The sequence below is a fragment of the Chiloscyllium plagiosum genome, unplaced genomic scaffold (genome assembly GCF_037043375.1).
Source record: "Chiloscyllium plagiosum isolate Xiang-an unplaced genomic scaffold, Cpla_swu_hap1 HiC_scaffold_19, whole genome shotgun sequence".
NCBI classification, from domain to species: domain Eukaryota; kingdom Metazoa; phylum Chordata; class Chondrichthyes; order Orectolobiformes; family Hemiscylliidae; genus Chiloscyllium; species Chiloscyllium plagiosum.
Genome location: NW_028270157.1, coordinates 65,069,631 through 65,088,107, shown reverse-complemented (window position 1 = coordinate 65,088,107; position 18,477 = coordinate 65,069,631). Strand labels below are relative to the sequence as shown.

Below are 18,477 nucleotides of genomic sequence, written 5' to 3'. Positions count from 1 at the left end.
TGCAATCTCCTCCCTTGCTTCCCAGAGAATCCTAGGATAAATGCCATCAGGCCCAGGGGACTTATCTATTTTCACCCTTTGCAGAATTTCCAACACCTCTTCTCTACATACCTCAAAGCCATCCATTCTACTTAATTGTGACTCAGTACTCGCATTGACAACAATGTCCTGTTCCTGATTGAATACGGATGAAAAGTATTCATTCAGTGTCTCCCCAATCTCTTCAGCCTCCACACGCAACTTCCCACTACTATCCTTGAGTGGACCTATTCCTACCCTAGTCATTCTTTTATTCCTGACATACCTATAGAAAGCCTTAGGGTTTTCCCTAATCCTACCAACTAAGGACCTTTCATGTCCCCTCCTTGCTGCTCTTAGCTCTCTCTTCAGGTCCTTCCTGGCTACCTTATAACTCTCAATCGCCCCAATTGAACCTTCACGCCTCATCTTTACATAGGCTGCCCTCTTCCATTTAACAAGGGATTCCAATTCCTTATTAAAACACGGCTCCCTCACACGACCCTTTCCTCCCTGCCTGACGGGTACATACTTATCAAGGACACTCAATAGTTGCTCCTTGAACAAGCTCCACATATCAATTACGCCCTTGCCTTGAAGCTTACTTTTCCAAGCCACGCATCCTAAGTCATGCCTCACCGCATCATAATTTCCCTGCCCCCAGCTATAACTCTTGCCCTGTAGTGCACACTTATCCCTCTCCATCACTAGAGTAAAAGTCACCGAATTGTGGTCACTGTCCCCAAAGTGCTCACCTACCTCTAATTCTAACACCTGCCCTGGTTCATTACCCAGAACCAAATCCAGTATGGCCTCACCTCTTGTTGGCCTATCTACATATTGTGTTAGGAAACCCTCCTGCACACATTGGACAAACACTGACCCATCTAACGAACTTGAGCTATAGCTTTCCCAGTCAATATCTGGAAAGTTAAAGTCCCCCATAACAACCACCCTATTACTTTCACTCTTCTCTTGAATCATCCTCGCAATCCTTTCTTCTACATTTCTAGGACTATTAGGAGGTCTGTAAAAAACTCCTAACAGGGTGAGCTCACCTTTCCTATTCCTAACCTCAGCCCAAACTACCTCAGATGGCGAGTCTTCATCCATCGTCCTTTCCACAGCTGTAATACTATCTTTGACAAGCAATGCCACACCTCCCCCTCTTTTACCCCCACCTCTGACCCTACTAAAACATTTAAACCCTGGAACCTGCAACAGCCAATCCTGTCCCTGTTCTACCCATGTCTCCGTAATAGCCACAACATCGAAGTCCCAGGTACCAACCCACGCTGCAAGTTCACCTACCTTATTTCGTATACTTCTTGCATTGAAGTATACACACTTCAAGCCACTTTCCTGTTTACAGGCACCCTCCTTTGAAATTGATGCCATGTTCCTAACCTCCCTACACTCCAGGTCCTGCACCCTAAAGCTACAGTCTGGGTTCCCATGCCCCGGCAGAGTTAGTTTAATCCCCCCCCCAAGAGCACTAGCAAACCTTCCCCCAAGGATACTGGTGCCCCTCAGGTTCAGGTGCAGACCATCCTGTTTATAGAGGTCCCACCTTCCCCAGAAAGAACCCCAGTTATCCAAATACCGGAATCCCTCCCTCCTGCACCATCCCTGTAGCCACGCATTTAACTGTTCTCTCTCCCTATTCCTCGACTCTCCATCACGTGGCACGGGTAACAAACCAGAGTCAACAACTCTGTTCGTTCTAACTTTGAGCTTCCAACCTAGCTCCCTGAAAGCCTGCCTAACATCCTCAGCGCTCCTCCTACCTATGTCATTGGTGCCAATGTGGACCACGACTTCAGGCTGCTCCCCCTCCCCGCCTATCTGTGCCCCGAACTATCGAGTCCCCAATTACTATTGCTCTGCTCTTCTCCACCCTTCCCTTCTGAGTAACGAGGACAGGCTCCGTGCCAGAGGCCTGAGCCCCGTTACTTACCCCTGGTAAGTTGTCCCCCCCACAAGTATCCAAAACGGTGTACTTGTTCTTGAGGGGAACGGCCGCAGGGGGTCCCTGCGCTGGCTGCTTCCTCCCAGTCCCCCTCACTGTCACCCATCTATCTGCCATCTTTGGAGTTACTACTTCCCTAAAGCTCCGATCTATGACCCCCTCTGCCTCCCGAATGATCCTAAGTTCATCCAACTCCAGCTCCAGTTCCCTAACACGGTCTTGGAGGAGCTGGAGATGGGTGCACTTCCTACAAGTGTAATCAGCAGGGACGTCCATGGCATCCCTCACCTCAAACATGTTGCAAGAGGAACATTGCACTGCCTTCACTGCCATCCCTCTGAAAGTAACCTTTTATATAAAAAAAAAACTGGGTCTAAAGAATACAACAAGCAAAATGCAGCACTTACCTACTTACCACAATGGGTCTTATTATTTAGGTTAGAGGAGGAGGGCGGGTGGGAGGCACTACCTCTGTAGTGCCTCGGGTTCTTCTCCTGCGTGCTTTTAAAGGGAAAAAAACCTACCCGGCTGCCCCTCTGGTCTTCGTCACTTCCCCCTGCTGCTCCCGCTCTTTCTGTAAAGAGAGAAAAAAACACCGCTGCCCGCTACCGGTAAGTAATTTTAAAACAAACTGTCTTACCTTAGCTGCAGCTAGTATCAAGCTCCCAGATATAGCAACATAATAATGACCAGATAATTTGAGACATCAGAGGTAACTTCCCCGATTCTTCTTTCAAATAATGACATGGGCTCCTCATCTGAGAGGGTGTGCGGTGTTTCTGTTTAACGTCTAGTCTGATGGGCACACTTCCAACATTGCAGCGGTCCATCAGTATTGCACTGGAGTGTCTTGGTTTCTGTTCTCAATCTCTGGTGTGGAGTTTGCCCACCTTGTGGCTCAGAGGCTCAGTGTGTCACTGACAGAGCCACTGCTGGTGGTTCAGGCAGGGCCTGATCAATTCTAAGTATGGGTGAGCCTGTAATGCACAAAGCTCATCCACCATTTACAAGGCACATGCCAGGCGTGTGATGGAAGACTCTTTAATTGCCTTGATGAGTGCAGCTCTAACAACGTTCAAGAAGCTTGACAAGCAGTTCTTTGAAAGTGGACTCGCAGATACACAGCTGAGTGAAGAAGGCGTTTGGTATACTTGCCTTTACTGGTCAGTGCATTGAGTATAAGAGTTGGGAGGCTGTACAGGACATTGGTTAGGCAACTTTTGGAACACTGCATTCTGTTCTGGTCTCCCTGCTATAGGAAGAATATTGTTAAATTTGAAAGGGCCCAGAAAAGATTAACAAGGATGTTGCCAAAGTTGGAGATTTTGAGTTATGGGGAGAGGCTGAATAGACTGAGGCTATTTTCCCTGAAGCATCGGAGGCTGAGGGGTGCCCTTAAAGACGTGTATAAAATCATGAGGAGCATGGATAGGATGAATGGTCAAGGTCGTGTCCCCAAGGTAGGGCAGTCCAAAGCTAGAGGGCATAGACTAAGGTGAGAGGCGAAAGATTTAAAAGGGTCCTAAGGCGCAACTTTTTCATGCAGAGGGTGGTGAGTGTATGGAATGAGCTGCCAGAGGAAGTGGTGGAGGTGGGTACAATTACAACATGTACAAGGCATCTGAATGGGAACATGAATAGGAAGCATTTAGAGGAATATGGGCCAAATGCTGGCAAATGGGATTAGATTAGTTTAGATTATCTGGTCGATATGGGCGAGTAAGGCCAAAGCATTTGTTTCTGTGCTGTACATCTCTATGACTCTATGACATCCAAAGCAAAGCAGCCCTCCTTATTGACACCCAACTGAACCACCACCATTGCACACTGGCAACAGTGTGGATCATCTCAAAACATGCTGCAGTAACTCACCAAGGATCATTCAACAGCTTCTTCTGAACCCATAACGTCTACCTAGCAGGACAAGGGCAGCAGATGCATTGAAACAACAGCACCTAAAAGTCCCCCTCCAAATCATACCCATCTTGAAACAATGCCCTCTTCCCGTCACTGTTAATGCTCAAGTCGTGGAGTCTCTTAATAGCACCATTGTGCTATACCCCAAGAGTGGCAGATGTTCAAGAAGGCAGCTGACCACCACTTGCCCCATGAAGGATGATCAACCTTAGCCAACGATCTCATGAATGACTGAACAAAAACTTTCCATTTCAGTCTATCAGACCCTCTGGGTTAAAACAGGAAATGGAGAAGTTGTGAGTAGTGTGGAAAGGGTGATATTTCTAGGGTTGAGAGTGCAGGAATTTGTTGAGACCATTCCTAAGATCGCAAATGTGTATTCAACTCCCGAACACTGACACTATTGAATGTGAAATTTGCCGAAATGGTGCCATTCAGATATATTTTGGGACTTTGAGCCAAATGGCTCAATTCAGCAGATTTCAGTGTATAATGTTAGTTAATAAGAACCTTGAGCTCAAATAACAGCGAAACACCTCCTATCCAAGGAGAAATTTCAAGTCCAATAAATTACCATTGCTATTGAGTTTCAATCAAACCCCCATGTCAACTAATGGTTCCACAGTAAAAATCCACAAACAAGAAATCAAGTTAAAACCAACCTTTTTAATCAAGCAAACACGCAGACACACAGCAGGCCTGGCATTGTCTGTGGAAAGAGAAACCGTGTTTAACGTTTCAAGTCTGGTATGAGTCTCCTGCTCCTCGGATGCTGCCTGACCTGCTGTGCTTTTCCAGCACCACACTCTCGACTCTGATCTCCAGCATCTGCAGTCCTCTCTTTCTCCTTGGTGTGACTCTTCCACAGAAGAATCTTTCAGTTCTGATTGACAACTCTGTTTCTCTCTCTTCAGCACTCTCTGTACTTGTTACAGACTTTCAGCATGTGAAGTATTTTGCCTTACCATTTTTAGTCACTCGGCCTAACATCTCCTTCCTAACATCCGACTATGCATCGGTTGTGTCTGATCGCATTCCCGTTTAGCTCAGTGAAATGTTTTGCAGTGTCAACGGTGCTATGTCAATGCAAGTTGTTGTGAGTAACCAGCTAGTGGTGGCATTGGTTGGGAGACACTGGGATTAGCCATTGTTCAAGCAATATTGGCTGAGAACAGGGAGAACATCCTGTGATTTTGAAGAAAGGTCGGATCGACAGGGCTTATACTTGCCAGAATTTTTAAGAATGGGGGGGGGGGGATATCTCATAGAAACATTTAAAATCATGATGGGACTGGACAGGCTCAGTGTGAGAAGAACGTTCCCGATGTTGGGAAGTCACAGTCCAAGAATAAGGGGTAAGCCTTTCAGGACTGAGATGAGCAAGAACTCAGAGTTGTGAGCCTGTGGAATTCTCTCCCAAATAAAGCTGTTGGGGCCAGTTCGTTAGATTCATTCAAGAGGGAGCTTGACATGGCACTTGTGGCTAAAGTGATTAAGGGGTATGGGGAGAATGTGGGAGTGGAATACTGAGATTGCATGATCAGCCATGATCATATTGAATGGCGGTGCAGGCTTGAAGGGCTGAATAGCCATCGTCTCTGCTTATTTTCTATGTTTGTTTGTAAATTTACTTGGAACTGCTGTAAGAGGCAGATAGGTCTTAAACTCAGCTGTAATGCAAGGCACCTCTGGTGATGTACTTACCAGTCTGGAATCTAGTTTCTAATTTTGGATTGGACCTATAGGTGCAATCATGCTGGCTCTACAGTGTCAGTACTGCCAGCAATATTTTCTTAATTCAGTTTCTTGATTGTGGGAAAAGCATGTATTCGACTGTCAGTCATGGGAGCACTCTCGTCTCTCAGTTGAGATGCAACTGATTCAAGTATTGCCGCAGGCTTGGAGGGCCAAAGGACCTGTTACTGTGCTGTATTGGCACAGCCTATGCCCCTCCAATCTATTGGGTGGATATAAAAAAATCCCCTGGCACCATTTCGAAGAAAAGCAGACCATCTGGGGTCCTGGTTGACTTGTGTCTCTCAAGCAATATCATGAGTTAAATAGCTTGTTTATGGGATCTTTCTATGTGAAAATTGGCTGTAGCATTTACTTCTTTACTATTGTGACTGCAAAGTAGTTCGTTGGTTATTAAAAGGCTTTGGGTTGTGGAAGGTGCTGTTTAAGCAAAGTCATGTCTTCATTGTCAAACTGTACAGCTCAGGTGGCCATTCAGCCCATTGAATCCGTACAGGCTGTGTGAACAAGTGACCCAATTAGCCCGAGCATATATTGGTCAACTCATCCTCAAGGAAGAACAAGGTACCAAGTTCTAACTTTGAGAGAGGACATAGAGGACAGTGATAAATGGATTGAAGAATGCATGACAGGAGAAGTGTAATGATGAAACGGTTCTGAAGTCATTACGTTGGCCAGTACAAAATGATGAATGTTTTCTGAATTGCTCAGCAATCTTTTGTGTATAAATGCCTTGAACTGGAGAAATCAAACTCCCAGGACTAAACTGCAATGTTTTCCAAGGACACCTGATTCCTTACGCTGACGTGTACAATCGACACATTGTTTGTAAGGATTGATGAAAGCTTTTCTAAAGACGGACATCTGTTGTGATTCCATTAATATTGACCCAACAGATAATGTTACCCTTCTAATGCGCAATCATATTGGATCATTCTAGGGAAGTGGGGCAAGGCTGTCAGCACATCACCCACCTCGAGCACATTCTCTGGTGTCCTGACCAACATTCCCCTCTCAATTAACGTTCAGAAAAGCAAATGAAGTGCTCATTCATCTCATCGCTATTTGCGGGGCCTTTGCACAATGATTGCTGAGCATGTCATCACCGAACAGCCGAAAGTGTACCAGGTTATTTAATCTGCCTCGTTGCTTTAGGGAAATTTGAGTTGGGTAATGCAGCACAAATGATATGGATACGGCCATTGTCCCATTTCAGGGAAGGTGGCCTCAATAGCAGTCAATTACTGTCAGCCAGGTTTAACAAGCAGGATTTGCAACCACTGCTGTCTGCACTCATGGGGTAAGAAAATGAGACACAAAACAGCACGTGAACACAGGTTATAAGCTTATGTCTGGACATTGAGCAACTGAAGTATTAAGCTGTGTCAGCCTCTATGAATGGCAGGTCCTGCTATCTGAGCTAAGACACAAAGGTCAGGCAGAATCTTATGGGAAGCGGGCTTGATGTTGGTGGGAATGTATATGTGAAAACACACTCCAGAAAGAGTCTGCAGAGAGAATGGATTTTGGAAGGTGGAGAGGAAAAGAGAAGATTCCACACACAAACCCTGTCATCTCTAGTCTGAATTTAAACTGAAAACGTTTAGAATGTTTGATGAAAAATTTGAAATGAGAAACCTAAGACGATTTGGATCAAGTGTTAGGCACGAGTGAAAGTTGCTCACGGCTGCTTCGTAATGTTAGAGGCACAGAACAAAGCAACCTGCTGATCTAGTCACCTTGGCAACAGGGAGTCTAGAGCATGCTGGGGCTATCTCCTTAGTAACTGAGCATGCTCTCAGGTGATGGACGTACGTGCAGCTTGCAGTCAATGTTGCATCCCGTCTTGAAGGGGCGTCGAGGGGATTGTGAAATAATTCACAACACTGTGATTAGCCCCGTTGTTCAAGCAATCCAACATAATAATAACCCGCTTTGATTAGTGATGCCTACAGGAATTGAAAGGGGGTTGGTCTGAGTGGGACTGCTGACCTCTACTGCTGAAGCCTGGATTTACTGCCCCTCTCGCTCTTGCCTTTATTCCTCATGATAGTCAGCACTTTTGACAAGTTACATATCAGGCTGTTTAGAATGGATTAAAACGAGCAGGGTGACTCAGTGGTTAGCACTGCTGCCTCACAGTACCAGGGACCCAGGTTCGATTCCACCCTCAGGTGACTGACTGCCTGTGAGGAGTTTGCACATTCTCCCTGTGCTTGCGTGGGTTTCCTCCGGGTGCTCCGGTTTCCTCCCACAGTCCAAAGCTGTGCGGGCTAGGTGGATTGGCCATGCTAAATTGCCCCATAGTGTTCAAGGACATGTGGGTTAGCCATGGGAAATGCAGAGTTGTGAGGATGGTGGGCTAGGTCTAGGTGGGATGCTGTTCAGAGGGTCGGTGCAAACTTGATGGACTGAATGGCCTCTTTCTGCACTGCAGGGATTCTATGGATGTCTGTGAGGTAATTGTAAAATTAACCATCCGACACTTGGTTCAAGCGATTTCAAGCAGCGAATTAAAAATATAACCCGAGCTGTGTAATTAATTTCAGGGCTAATGTTCGTTTAGATCCAGCAACCCTGGTCAGTCCTTTAAGTGGTCTGACATGACATGCAGTCAGGAGTGTATCCAAACTGTTTGGTCAAATTCCAATGATATGGTCCTGCCTCGCCCAGGCAATAAGAAAAATTCCTTCCGATCTGAATTGGGAATGGTATTTTCATGTATACCCCAAAAATAAATGTCTGCAATTGCACAGTGGTTACACAGATGAGACAAGGCATCAGTCTGATCTATTTTAGAGATGGAATGCTGGTTATATTCAAAATTCACCCACATCTCTTAACGCTAAGGCCCCTTTTATGTACTTTGTGCAGACAAAAAGCAAATATTTGCATTGCTATGATCAGTGTTATCCTTTCATCCTACCGTGCCCTCTCTAAACCTGCAGCCTTTCTGAGCTTTATTGAGAGAATGGTAATCGCTTGATTCAGTTTTGATTCATCTACTTTTGAGTCAGAAGCTTGTCAGTTTAAGGTCTTGAGGTTCATTGGAATTTGACCAAACAGTTCAGATACACTCCTGACTGCATGTCATGTCAGACCACTTAAAGGACTGATCAGGGTTGCTGGATCGAAACGAACATTAGCCCTGAAATTAATTACACAGCTCGGGTTATATGCTGCCTGAATTTGTTTGAACCAAGGACGTGAGCACATAGTGCAGTTTGAAACCCCTGTGCCAGGCTGAGGGGGTGCTGCACTGTTGGAAGGGCATCTTTCACATGAGGCATTAAAATAAACTTCTCTGTAGCTTGATTTGAAACACCCAGGAACTTGAAACAAGGGTACATTTCGGCCTATTGTTGTCCCGGAGCTGTCAGAGGCATCTGTGCTCAACTTGGTGGTGATGGGGTGGAACATGGTAGGAACCAGGAACTGGGAGGGGGGCCTAGGGGTCTGGACCAGGAACGTCCAGAGGTATTTTCTGTCGCTGACCCTAAAATGACCCCTCTGGCATTATTTCGATAAAGAACAGGGGCATACTGGTGCTGGCCCAACATTTATCCATGAACCCGTATCACTGCAGGAGATTACCTATTTATTTATCACATTCTAAAAGTTTGCTGTCACATGCTAGCAAATGCGGTCACATATCCTGTATGAGAATGACTTTAGTTAATTGATTGTGAAGAAATTTAGAATATTCTGTGGTTGTGTAAGATTATAGAAAGCAGATCAAATCTTTTTCAATTTTCTTTTAAAACCACTTTGGCAAAACTATTGTTTACTCCTCCTGATATCTCTTTCGGTTAGCATGGCCTCCATTTTTAAGAGGTAGTACGTAAATGCAAATTGCCCTGGCAATGGTGCTGTTTTCAGTGGGGTTGCTCACCACAATCAATTCTCTGGTTCTTTCTTTCAGTGGATATTTCCGACTGACTGATTGACTGGTTCCCCAGTTTTCTGATTCACCTCCTTTCCCCTGTCCTGGAATGGAAATCAGCAGCGGATCCCTGATCATTTCTGTTCCAGGGATTGGCCAATCCCATTGTTTTAGGTGTCACCTTCCCCATCTGTTCTTGAAATGAAGAGATTCATCTGAACGTAATGGCCTCACTCCCTGAAGATTCTGTGTAATTCAGGTTGCAGTTCAATTACGTCGAATTTTCAAGCCAGGAACAGGCCACCTCACAGTCTCCTTCAATCCATCAGCATCATTTTCTGTTTCTTTCTTTGCCATACAGGACTAATTTAATTATGAAAACTGGCCGGCATGGACATGTTGGGCCGAAGGACTTGTTTCCATGCTGTAAACCTGTATGACACTTTCAGATCCACATTCTGAATGCTCTTTGGGTGATGAAGATCTTCCTAAATTGATGAGTTGACAACCTTAGATTAATCTATTTCCTGATCTTGCCCACATGTGCAAACATTTCCTTGACAATGACTGCATGTATGTTATCGGTCTCCGATCAGAACTCTTCCACCAAAGTGAAACATCAAGACAATAACAGGAAAAGACAAACTATTTCCACTGGTTGGGGATTCTAGAATGAGGGGGACAAAATCTGAGAAATAGGGCCAGCCCGTTCAGAGGTGATATTAAGATTAAATTCCCTACAGTGTGGAAACCGGCCCTTCGGCCCAACCAGTCCACACCGAACCCTCCGAAGATTAACCCACCCAGACCCATTTCCCTTGGACTAATGCACCATACACCATGGGCAATTTAGAATGGCCAATTCACCTGGCCTGCACATCTTTGGACTGCGGGAGGAAACCGGAGCAAACCCACACAGACACTGGGAGAATGTGCAAACTCCACACAGACAGTTGCCCGAGGCTGGAATTGAACCTGGGACCCTGTTACTATGAGGTAGCAATGCTAACCACTGTGCCAGTGTGCCACCCCCAAGGAAACACTTCTACACACAAAGCATGGTAGATGTTTGGAACTCTCTTCCACAGGTGGCAGTAGATACTCGGTCATTTGTTAATTTTATATCTGAGTTGGCTAAAGTTTGGTTATGTAAAGGGATATGGGCTAAAGGCAAGTATGTGGAGTTAGGCCACAGCTCAGCCAAGATCTCATTGAGTGGTGGAACAGGCTCCAGAGGCTGAATGGCCTACAGGTAGTTCTCCTATAATGTGAAGGTCGCACCCTTGTGTATTATAGAAAAATTGCAGTTTAGAAACACTGCTTAAAGTGTTAGCGACGTAATCGTGTTACAGTCACCACGTGTTTTAAAAGTTTGCACTTTAGAAACAGTGTGTCCAATTGTCTTACAAAACATGCGTTACAGCAGAATGAGCTGTACTCCTCTAACTTCGGAATAAAATCTCAAACAAATTCTTCAGTCCCTGAGAGGACACACAGAGGATGACAACATCATTTGCAGTTTGGAAGCACTCAATTAACAAGGTATCTACCACTACTTTTACCCTTTTGAACAACTAGGAGAAACTGAGGACTGCAGATGCTGGAGAGTTAGAGTCGAAAAGTGTGGCGCTCGAAAAGCACGGGAGGAATTATGCCTGAAACGTTGACTCTACTGCTGTTTGGATGCTGCCTGACCCGTGGCGTTTTTCCAGCGTCGCACTTTTCAACTTTTACCCTTTTGAACTTTGTTGTGATCTCTCAAATCTACCCATTGAGACATTAGATGCAGAGCTTCAAATGTACTTGTCTAAATTCTGAAATTCACTGCCCACCATGACTGCACACACCAAACAGCCAAGCTAGAGCAGGTAACCTCGGGGAAATATGAAACCCATGTGGCTCTTTCTCAGTGGAGGAAAGGGTGCCAGAGGAGTTGAAAACAGTGGGATGAGGGGAATGAAGCACGTCAATTAGATATTCCACTAAAATTGCCACGTTATATTTCAGCAAAAATCTTGGTGTTCAGGCAAATATGCGTAAATGAATTGTTGACCAATTATAAGTGACCTTTCTTCAGAACTGGAATCGAAATGTTGACTGTGCTTTCCCTCCATTGATGCTGCCAGACCTGCTGAGTTTCTCCAGTAATTTTCTGTTTTTGTTTCAGATTTGCAGCATCCACAGTTCTGTGTTTCATCCATCGAGTCGCAGTCATAGGGCCATACAGCATGGAAAAGGACCTTTCGCTCCAACTAATCCATGCTGACCAAGTTTTCCATTTGCCTGCATTTGGCCCATATCCCCCTAAACCTTTCCTATCCATGTACCTGTCTAAGTGTCTTTTAAATGTTATAACTTTACCCCCATCTATCACTCCCTCTGGCCATTCATTCCGTATGCAATCCACACACTGTGTGGAAAAGTAGCCTCTCAGGTCTCTTTTAAACCTTTCCCCTCTTACCTTACATATATGCCCCCAGTTTTGGTAGCTTAATGCCTTTGTTTATCTGTGGGCTTGCCAATTCCAATGTACTCCTGGCCCCTCTCATCTTACACCCTGTGCAAGTCTGAACTCATCCAAGTCTCTCCTACTCCTATTTTAATTTTGATGGAATCCCATCCACCTATCCTCCTGCTGACCACTGCTGGCTCTTTCCTGGTACTGCCTCAGTTTTAAAATTCTCATCCTTGTATTCTGAGCACCCAGCACGCTCACCCCACTTCCCACCTGGGCCTAGCCCTGTGGTTGTGGGATCGCCCTCTAATTCTACAACCCTCCAAGATCTCTGAAAGTCTTTTGCTGCCATATCGATATGGGTCTGTTAAACATCGCCAAATAGATTGTTTAAAGGTAACTATTTTGCAAACGGCTGTTCTGTGAAGTAGCTCAGCGTAGAGACTTTGACAACAGACTGTTGAAAAAAACTGAACATTTGGTGGGATGATGGTTTTTGTTAACTCTTTTTTTTAAAGTTTTGAAACCTTCCTCTCCTGTGCTTCCCATCAAGAAATAAACACCAATAACTGTCCGCTTTCAGATTACCAGCGGCTGATGACGGTAGCTGAGGGAATCACGACGCTCCTCTTCCCCTTCCAGTGGCAGCATGTCTACGTTCCCATTCTCCCGGCTTCCCTGCTGCACTTCCTCGATGCTCCTGTTCCATACCTGATGGGCTTGCAGTCCAAGGAGCCCAATGACCGGTCCAAGTTGGAGCTGCCGCAAGAGGTAAGAGCAAGAGTCTGGGTGAGGCAGGGGCTCCACTCCGTGGCTGGATAAACACAGCAAGCGTTGGGATAAGTGCATCCACGCTAACGCTTCCAAGATGGGACTTGGCCTGTAAATAGGAAGGGATGGTGACATCAGTACTCTCAACCCCAGGAAGGGAGTTGGGGGTTGGAGAGCAGGGACACTGCAATGAAAATCGTTTGATGTTAATTCTCTGAAAGGCTGCTGGGCCACAATTTTTGTAGTATACCTAACTTAAAGCTGTCCTACCCCTCTTTCACAAGAATGGTGCGGTGGCTCAGTGGTTAGTGTTGCTGCCTTGCAGCACCGGCGAATCGGATTCGATTCTAGTCTCGGGTGACTTTTTTTTTGTGTGGGTTCCCTTCCACAGTCCAGGGATGTGCAGGTTAGGTGGATTGGCCATGGGAAATGCAGGATCACAGGGTAAGGGTGTGGCTCGGGGTGGGACGCTCTTCACACGGTCAGAGTGGACATGATGGGCCAAATGGCCTGCTTCCACACTGAGATAAACTAGCAGGCCATGCATGGACTGCTCAACCAACTGCACCATTCAATATGTAAATATCCTCAGCTCAACTGCACTTCCTTGCATTATTCCGTGATTCTTCCAGTATCTGAAATCTCTGATTGCTATGTGTCAATGACTGACCACGCATAGTGAATAGCAATCCCTGTCTCAGATGGCTGTGTTGGTCCAAGTCACATTCCATAATCCGAGCAGCATAATCCTGCACAATGAGGGAGTGCCATATTGTTGGGCATTCCTTCTATCTTTCACATGAAAGATTTAAACAGAGGCCCTGTCTTTCCTCTTAGCGTATAAAAGGCACTAAATATGGATGAGGTTTATCACTTGGTGTACTGGCCATTCATTTATTCCTCAATCAACGTTCCACACACAAAAAAATGTTATTTGGTTATTATTTGCTGCTTTTTTACTTCATTGTTGTGGTTCTGTTCGCCGAGCTGGGAATTTGTGTTGCAGACGTTTCATCCCCTGTCTAGGTGACATCCTCAGTGCTTGGGAGCCTCCTGTGAAACGCTTCTGTGATCTTTCCTAATCTTCTCCCAAACCTTTTACTTCATTCACGGGAACTGAGTATCAATGGCTGGCCAGCGTTTATGGCCCATCCCTAGTTACCCTTGATAAGGTGGTGGTGAGCTGTCTTGTTGAACCACTGCAATCCACCTGCTGTGGGTTGACCCACAATGCTGTTAGGGAGTAACAGTGAAGGAACAGTGATGTATTTCTTTATCAGGAAGATGAGTGGCTTGGAGGGGACCTTGATGGGGTGGTGTTCCCATATATCTGCTGCCCTTGTCCTTCCAAATGGAAGTGATTCTGGGTTTGAAAAGTGATGTTGGAAGAGCGTTGGTGAATCTCTCCAGTGTATACTGTGGATGGTACCCACTGTTATTCCGGAACATCAGAAATGGAGGGGACAGATGTTCATGGATGTGGTGCCAATCAAATGGATTGCTTTGCCATGGATAGCGTTGAACTTCTTGAGTGTTGTTGAAGCTGCACTCATCCCGGCAAGTTCATCACATTCCCTTGTGCCTTGTAGATGTTGGACAAGCTTTGGGAAGACAAGAGGTTAGATATTCGCTGCAGTATTCTTAGCCTCTGACCTGGTCTTGTAGCCACTATATTTATATGACTGGTCCATTTCAGATGCTGGTCAATGGTAACACCACACCATCAAACACCCCACCACCCCATCCCACCCAGAATGTTGATAGTGGGTGGATTCAGTGATGGTAATGCCATAGAACATCAAGGGTGAATAGTTACATTGCCTCTTGTTAGAGTTGGTCATTTCCTTGCCCTACCTGACACAAACATAACTTGTCACTTCAAACCTGGAAATAGTCCGTGTCTTACTACATTTGGGCATGGACTGCTTCAGTATCTAAGGAATCATGAATAGAGCTGGAAATTGTGCAGTCATCAGTAAACTACTCCACTTCTCACCTGAAGATGGAGGGAAGGTCATTGATGAATCGGCTGAAGATAGTTGAGCCAAGGATACCACCCTGAGAAATTTCTGCAGAAATGTCCTGGAACTGGGCTGGCTAACTCCAACAAGCACAACTATCTTCCTGTGTTCCAGGTATGACTCTAACCAGCGGAGAGTTTGCCCCCCTGATTCCCATTGATTCCAGTTTTGCTCAAGCTCCTTGATGCCACACTTAGTCAAATGCAGCCTCGATGTCAAGGGCTGTCACTCTCGCCTCCCCTCTGGAATTCAACTCTTTTGTCCAAGTTCGAGCCAAGGCTGTAACAAAGTCATGAGCTGAGTGGCCCTGATGGAACCCAAACTGGGCGTCAATGGGTAGGTTATTGCTGAGCAGGTGCTGCTTGATAGCACTGTTAATGACACCTTCCATCACCTTACTGATGATCAAGAGGAGGCTGATGGGACAATAATTGGCTGGATTGGATTTGTCCTGCTTTTTTTGTACAGGACGTGGCTGGGCAAATTTCCACATTGTCAGATAGGTGCCAGTGTTGTGACTGTACTGGAAGAGCTTGGCTAGGGGAGTGACAAGTTCTGGAGCACAAGTCTTCCGTCCTATTACTGGAATGTTATCAGGGCACGTGGCAGTTTTCAATGCCTCCGACCATTTCTTGCCATCATGGGAAGTGAAATGAATTGGCTGAAGACTGACACCAGTGATGTTGGGGACCATTGGAGGGGGATAAGTGCTTTGTGGGAGCTTGCTGTGTCCAATTTGGCTGCTGTATTTCCTACATTACAACAACTATAGCATTTCAAAAATGCTTATTTGGCTGCAAAGTGCTTTGGGATAACCTTTGGGTATGAAAGGTACTATACCATGAAGGCTTCATTGCCTTTTAAGAATATTACATTTCATCTCAAGTGCAGTTGCTGATCATTGAGAGTTTATCAACAGCCATTTTGTTGGTCTCTTGCTGAGTGTTAGAATAATAGACAGAGGGGGAAAGCTTCTCTCTTTTATCCTTTGCAGTTATAACCAGGAGACGTTTAACAAGCTCTTGCTTGCGCTGCCCCATACAGCAGGAGGAGGTAAAACCTTTTCGATCCTCAGATCATCTACAGCAAAGAGGCTACCAGTTTAACCAATTCAAAAAAGTACAAATCTGGCACTTATTCCAATACCCTGCCCCTTCCAAAAAAAACTCAATGAATAGAAATTCGCAAAAGTGAGTTTCATAGATTTTTGTTAGGTAAAGGTGTCAAAGGATATGGATCCAGGGCAGTTAAAAGTAATTGAGGTACAGATCGACCAGGTTTTAATTAAATGGCAGAATAGACTTGAGGAGCTGAATGGCTGATTCTTGTTCCTGTTAGACTGAGAGATAGCTCTAACTCCAGTGTGGTGTTGTGTCCCGTCAGGCTTTCTCCTCTGATTTTGCCACAAGTTACTGAATGAGGAGACTGGTGTTCAAAGATTGATGGTGGAACTGGGTCTTGTGCTTGGAAGAACATTACTCTTCCATTGGATCCACTGTGTGGCTCTCCAGTCCAAGACTTCACTGTTATCCAATATTTACCTGGGGGAAGGCATATTTATCATGTCTGAACTGTAATAGACGGCAACACCAGTGGATATCAAGTTAATAGCTTAATTCAAGTGGTTATAATGTGCTCTGTGCTGTTCAACAACAATGCTGGGTTTGTCAATGGCTATCTAGCCGGTTTGCATATATAATTGGCTCATTTAGGATCTAAAATGAGGCATATTTCAATTAGTTTTATTTGTACAGTTTCCCAGCAATCTCTACTTCTTGGATACTCTTGGTCTCCCAATGAAACAGAGCACAATTGTAGACATTTCCTATTTGTTTCCCGTTGTAGGAATCTAGAATGTAATTCTGTTCAAGAGAAAGAAGCCTTGACCTGGATTTACCAGCACTGGGAGTGCCTTCTACCAAATAAGGCTGGTACATAATCCAGATTTTAATCTCGGAATCACAATTTGGATCATTTCGTGATGCTCCAGTTCCCCGTCCTGCCTGGCTTGGCCTGCCTATGCCTTTTACATGGTGCAAGAGCTTCTAGCTCTGTCATCTCTGTGTCCCTACTGCAGAAGCTCTTTGTGTCTGTAGGTCCTCAGCAACACACTCAATGCGAAGGTGGAGGTGGCCAGGTACCAAGGCCACCTCAATAACTGGGACATTGGGCCCACTTCTGAAAATGAGTATCAGGCACCTCAAAGTTTAGCATATGCCTCTTCTTTGCAGAGAACAGGCCCACGCAAGTGAATATCTATAACTTCAGGCAACTGCGTATAAGCTGTGTCCAGATGGCTGGTTAATCAACTCAGTACATCTCTTCAGTTGTTCATGTTAAACAGTGTGCTCAGTCTGTGCTTACACACCCAAACCAAACTGTCTGTTGTTAGATGTGATTCTGTGATTGGGCATCACTTGCTGAACAATTCTGAGTATGCCAGTAGCTATACCATTAACTAATTTAGTTGAGTTTGTAATGTGTTTCATTTGTATTGCTGGAAATGATGTATGTTCAAAAGCATGATTCAGGAGCCTGATGGATCACAATCTATGTCTCTGGATGAATAAAGCTCCAAGACAAAACTCAAGCAGCTCAGCACCATGCTGGATAAAGCACTCCATGTCTCTCTCTCCATCACCATCCCACTGTGGCTGAATACATACCACCTCAAGGATGTACTGTAGCAAAGACTCTTGTTTGTCAACAGCTTTTCTAAAAGCAGTAGCTTCTACCAACTAGAATGGACAGGCAGGAGGGAGAACACAGCAAGCCAAGCAGCATCAGGAGGTGGAGAAATTGATATTTCAGGTCCCAGCATCTGCAGTTTTCTTGTCTCTGTCATCTAGAAGACAGCAGAAGCAAGGGAAGACCACAAGTTCTTCTGCAAGCCACACAGCATTCTGATTTGGATCTGTTTTGCTGCCCCTTCATTCTCACTGAGGTACAATCTGGGACCTCTCTCCTGAACATCGCTGCAGGTAGAGCAATACCATATGGGTTGCAGTGGTTCATGAGGCAGCTAATTGCTGCCTTCTCCAAGACAGCTAGAGTTGGGCAGTTATGTTGGCTGAGCCAGTGATACATGCATTCTATGCATAAAGATCTATAAGTGGTCATGCTAAATTGCTCATAGTGTTAGATGCATTAGTCAGAGGAAAATGGGTCTGGGTGGGTTACTCTTCGGAGGGTCAGTGTGGACTTGTTGGGCCAAAGGGCCTGGTTCCACACTGTAGGGAATCTAATCTAATCTATTTAAAAGGAAAATTCTCCTCGCGGGAGAGGGTTTGATCCAGCAGGATTTTATACAATAGGAGTGAATGTATTTTGCAACAGAAATAACTATCTTAGTAAATTTCACAGAATCCCTACAGTATGGAAGTAGGAAATAGATTTCAAAATGTAGACAAATCCTGAGATGCCCAGTGCTAGATCCCAAAATATCAGCAAAGGGATAACCTTTTGAAATCCTATGGGGCTGGTTAATGTCAAACTCACTCAAACGAAACAAGAGCATGATCAGCTTTATTCAGGAGGTTATAGAGGTTCCTTATGGAAAGCCTTGTAACAACTGACCTAGATAGCATCAACCTTGAGACTGTTTAACTGTGTGAAACAGCTGCATTTTTAACCTGATAGCACAGATGCATTACACGGATTGCAGCAAAAAAGGTCTGTCTATTTTTAC

General features: G+C 45.1%; 1 protein-coding gene across 3 annotated transcripts in view; it reads left to right on the top strand.

The window, feature by feature from the left end:
• Nucleotides 1-18,477, top strand: part of LOC122559492 (DENN domain-containing protein 5B-like) — a 359,734-nt gene that overhangs the window by 182,836 nt on the left and 158,421 nt on the right. For all 3 annotated transcript variants that reach the window (XM_043708993.2, XM_043708996.2, XM_043708995.2), the window contains one exon: nucleotides 12,581-12,768. In XM_043708993.2, coding sequence (XP_043564928.2) covers nucleotides 12,581-12,768 — 188 coding nt within the window. The remainder of the gene's footprint in view (nucleotides 1-12,580; nucleotides 12,769-18,477) is intronic.